Source organism: Notothenia coriiceps, unplaced genomic scaffold (genome assembly GCF_000735185.1).
Source record: "Notothenia coriiceps isolate Sejong01 unplaced genomic scaffold, NC01 NC01_scaffold00004103, whole genome shotgun sequence".
In the NCBI taxonomy this organism is placed as follows: Eukaryota; Metazoa; Chordata; class Actinopteri; order Perciformes; family Nototheniidae; genus Notothenia; species Notothenia coriiceps.
The window spans coordinates 275,651-279,784 of record NW_011336804.1 but is presented as its reverse complement, the minus strand read 5'-3'; the positions used below and the strand labels follow the sequence as shown (position 1 = coordinate 279,784).

Below are 4,134 nucleotides of genomic sequence, written 5' to 3'. Positions count from 1 at the left end.
TCTGGTGCACTTTGAGAGCAACATGAAGAGATCTATGGATACATCTCTCAACACCCATATGAAACAGAACTGTAAGCAGTATTTTTTCTTTATGGATATTTTACAAATCACTTACCCCTTTCAAACTGTATTCTTGTTTATTAATAACAACTTTTTTTTACTGTCATATAGTATTTTATACCTGTTTACTTTATTCTCTTATTTTTGTATAACTATAATAATCATATAAAGATGTGCCTTTACCTCACTGGTTGGAGAAAAAGCTTCTTAAATTTGTTAGCATAGCTAGCTAACCAGATGCTAATAACAACAAAGTTATTGACTGTATGATCAGTATGACAGATGAACAGATCGCCACTGGGCTTTCAACTAAAGACACAGCCACGCACAAACTGCGGCATGTGTACGCGGCTCCTTATGCGAGGACAAACTGCAATTTGTGAAGTGCCGGAGCGGCGTTCTGGTGCTCTCCGTCAGCACTGCACCCCTGTCAGACGAGACATATACCCCATATACCACGTGATGACACGTTAGGCTCGTGTTGTGTTCAAGGACCCTGACCTTGGCCAGGAAAAAACAGGCACTTGCTTGTTTAATTTTTTTTGCGGTCTAGATTTTTTATTTTTTGCGTGGGTTTATAAATGACCTCGAGGGCCGTACCAAATGGTCTCGCGGGCCGTATACGGCCCGGAGGCCGGTGGTTCCCCACCCCTGTGTTAGACGTATCCATTCATTGTCTGTCGTTATACTTCTTGACGTGCACTGATGTAGAGCGCAGCACAGGTGGCAGGTGCAGAACAAAACAGCTTCCACTATGGGAAAATTATTTGAAGTTCTACATGCTTGATGATTTTAAATCATCAATATGATAACAACAGCTCTGTTCTATTTTAGAGATGAGTTTCTTTACAGTGGCAATAGACTATGTATTTTGCTTTAACTGATCATTATAAAGTAAATGTTGATTGTAAAATGTAGAATAATGACACCACTGACGTTTGTAGGCTCCGCTTTCACTATGCAATTTGATCTATGATAGGGTATGATCTCCCAGGAAAATGAAGGTTACACTTAGAGCACACAAAGGAAGCAGATAAAGCTTGAGTTACTGTATGCCTATACTTATGAAGGTAACAAAATAATAGCATAGAGAGACTCTATAGTCTGAACAAAGTCAGGAGACATTATATTTCCTCCCACATAGTCATGGATGGCCTTTTACTACTAGCCCCTTCTGCTCTAAAAGCAGCCTGAGACAAAAGCGCCCTAGAAGGGAAATTAGGCAAAGAGGTAAAGATATTAAAAAAACATTACCTCATTTACCAAACCTGCCTGTGTATTAAAACTACCAGGTGTTTCAGTCTGCCTTTATCATAGCACTGAGATCAGGGTTTCTACTTCAAATTGTGATATTTATGATGTGTTCTTACTTACAATAGCCAGTTTGCGCGGTATAAATGTTGCCAACGCATATGAACATGTAGATTGTCCTGCTTGTTCATATGAATATCAAACACCAACAGTTGGAAAGTTGTTAATTGCAACTTTAATACAAATGATTATTTAAAAATATTCCAATCCTCAACTTTGGTTGACGACCATGAAGGGGCTAGCAAAGAGTAATATGGGAAGACCAAGTGGGAATCTGGTTTTGTCATAGGGTGTGAAAACAGCTAAGGAGGACAAGACAAACTTTGGGTAATTAGAGTCCAATTCACTGAAAGCTGGACGGACCCACAGCCTAATTGTGTTTGAAAGACCCAGAGCCTCACTTGGCCTCGGTTTCTCAGCTCCACTGGAGGCTTTGTCAAGTAGAATTCAATTATCTTTGCTTTAGCACAACAACACAAGCCTTTGAAGGAGAATTCTCACTAGTGCACATCAAACTGTGGTTTGGACACCAAAAGCAAACACAGTCACCTCCCTCATGCTGGGAACAACATTAATTACTGCAAACAAATCCCTGTCATTACCTACAGCCACATTAGTCTTATATGTAATACATGTTTTTCCATCAGCTCTATTTGTAGTTGCTCTGTTTATCCAGTGGCACACCTAGCTCATGCAAAGTACAATACCAACATCATTCAACAGATAATAAAACAACTAAAAGGTTTTTCGGCTTATAAAGCATCCTGTTAATAATGTACAGCATTTTCAGTGACTTGGCGGGTTGATAAGATAATGTGTGATTCACTCATAAAAGATGTACATGGATGGCATGGACCAAACAACAACAGCAATGTGTTCAACGCAGAAGCCTTAGTCATCAAGTCTGTCAGTTATTTACACCCTTCTCCTGGTCTTCTCATGCAACACGAGAGCCAAAAAATATCTGCATGCCTGTTTAATGTTGTTTGAGATGTTGCTGAAGTTATTCTTGTTGCAACTTTGCAGTTAGCCTAATATTGACTAATAGAGACTAATATTGCAATAATTGGAAAATAATGTCACCACTGGATGTGATATATTTCATCCATATTTTGAAGAGAAATTCTCAAAATATACCAATATACAATAAATGTTCATTAATACACGTGTGTTAAGCAGGAAGGGGGCTGGAGGGTGATGGGGAAGATATTGTGCACGTCACATCTTTAGATGGTAACTGTATTTTAATGCTGCTTTTCAAATGTGGATATATACGGCCATTACTTGAGAAATATACTTGTGAAATACTGCCCATAATTACATCTCTACAGTATTACAAAAATTGCATTCTCACTAATCTCGTCTCATTTGAAAATGTTACATAATGCTTAAGGCTAGCACCGAATAAAGCAAAAATAACACCAAAAGGCCAGCCAAAAAAACAACATAATTTTTCTCTTTTTGGAGAGAAAGAAGTACATTTTCCTCATTTGTAATAAAAAACATAGCCTGTTAATCGGGTAGCTGAGCTGTTGTTTTGAGAGGAGTAGACCATGAATGCCTCCAGTCTCTTAGTTTTGGACCAAAACCCAGAGAACCTTAGTCCTCTTCAGCCACCTGCATCTCATCAATGCCAACCAAATCAAGAGAAAAGGAAAAAAAGGGGAAAGAGGAAAATCTCTAAACTTACCGCCTGTCTAATGGTGAACTGTGGCCCTCTAGTGGTCAGTTGCATTACTTTCATACTGCAGTGTTAACCATAATAATCTCCTAACTCTGACACAGATACGAGTCACATCCATAATGTGTGAGCATTGAAGCACTCTTCCGGATTTTTGGCATTTTGACATCAAACCAAGTCTCTAAAATGAGGTCATTAAAGATATCTGATAAGACAGGAAGTCCCCTACCCGACAGGCTGCGAGGGCGAGCCTCCAGCAGATCTGAGATGGCTCCAGTGGTTACGGTCTTTTTCATCCGGGAGCCAGAGGCCGCTCCCAGTGCCGGCTTCGTCAAGGCATCGTCACTGCTGGCTCTTTTCATCTGGAAACACAAACAGCACAGCCTCTAAGTATCAACCATATCGCTCTACTAATGTTAACATTATGTTTAATAGCTATTCAATTTGCTTCATTCATTATGTGAAGGTATGAGCATGTGCCTTTATGGTGGATAACAGGTTTGTATAATTTTCAATTGAAAAAGTGCATTACGGCATCATTTTGGACCATTATTATTATTATTATTATACAATAAAGTACATACTCAAGTACTGTACTTAAGTACAATTTTAAAGTTACTTGAATTTACCTGAGTATTTTCAACTTGTGCTTTTTACTACTCCACCACATTTGGAAACCGAGATTGTACCTTTTACTCTACCACATTTATTCGACAGCTTTAATTACTACGTGTATATAGCTTCAGATTATTAGCTTATACTAAACTAACTAATAAACATTGACCCATTGTTTTTTGGTAACACATCCAGCAGCAGTATATAAAGTAATTCAAATCAGCTCCATCTTCACAACCTGTAACAGACACATTCATTTATCACTAGTTTTTTTTTTGGTTCTTACTGTATGGTATATTTAGATGCAGATACGTTTGTACTGAATACAGAACTTTGACTTGGAACATATGATAACTCTGACTTGGAACACCTTTTCTTCAATAAAAGATCTGAGTACGTCCTCCACCTCTGGCTGCACCTATGCTTTACGGCCCGTCTACACTACAGGCATCGAAAAATGCTTTCAA

At 38.6% G+C, this 4,134-nt stretch overlaps 1 protein-coding gene across 1 annotated transcript in view; it reads right to left on the bottom strand.

Moving 5' to 3' along the window:
- Positions 1–3,409, bottom strand: part of specc1 (sperm antigen with calponin homology and coiled-coil domains 1) — a 65,468-nt gene extending 62,059 nt beyond the window's left edge. The window contains exon 1 of the mRNA XM_010767244.1: positions 3,282–3,409. Coding sequence (XP_010765546.1) covers positions 3,282–3,348 — 67 coding nt within the window. The 5' untranslated portion in view covers positions 3,349–3,409. The remainder of the gene's footprint in view (positions 1–3,281) is intronic.
- Between the last annotated feature and the right edge of the window lie 725 nt (positions 3,410–4,134).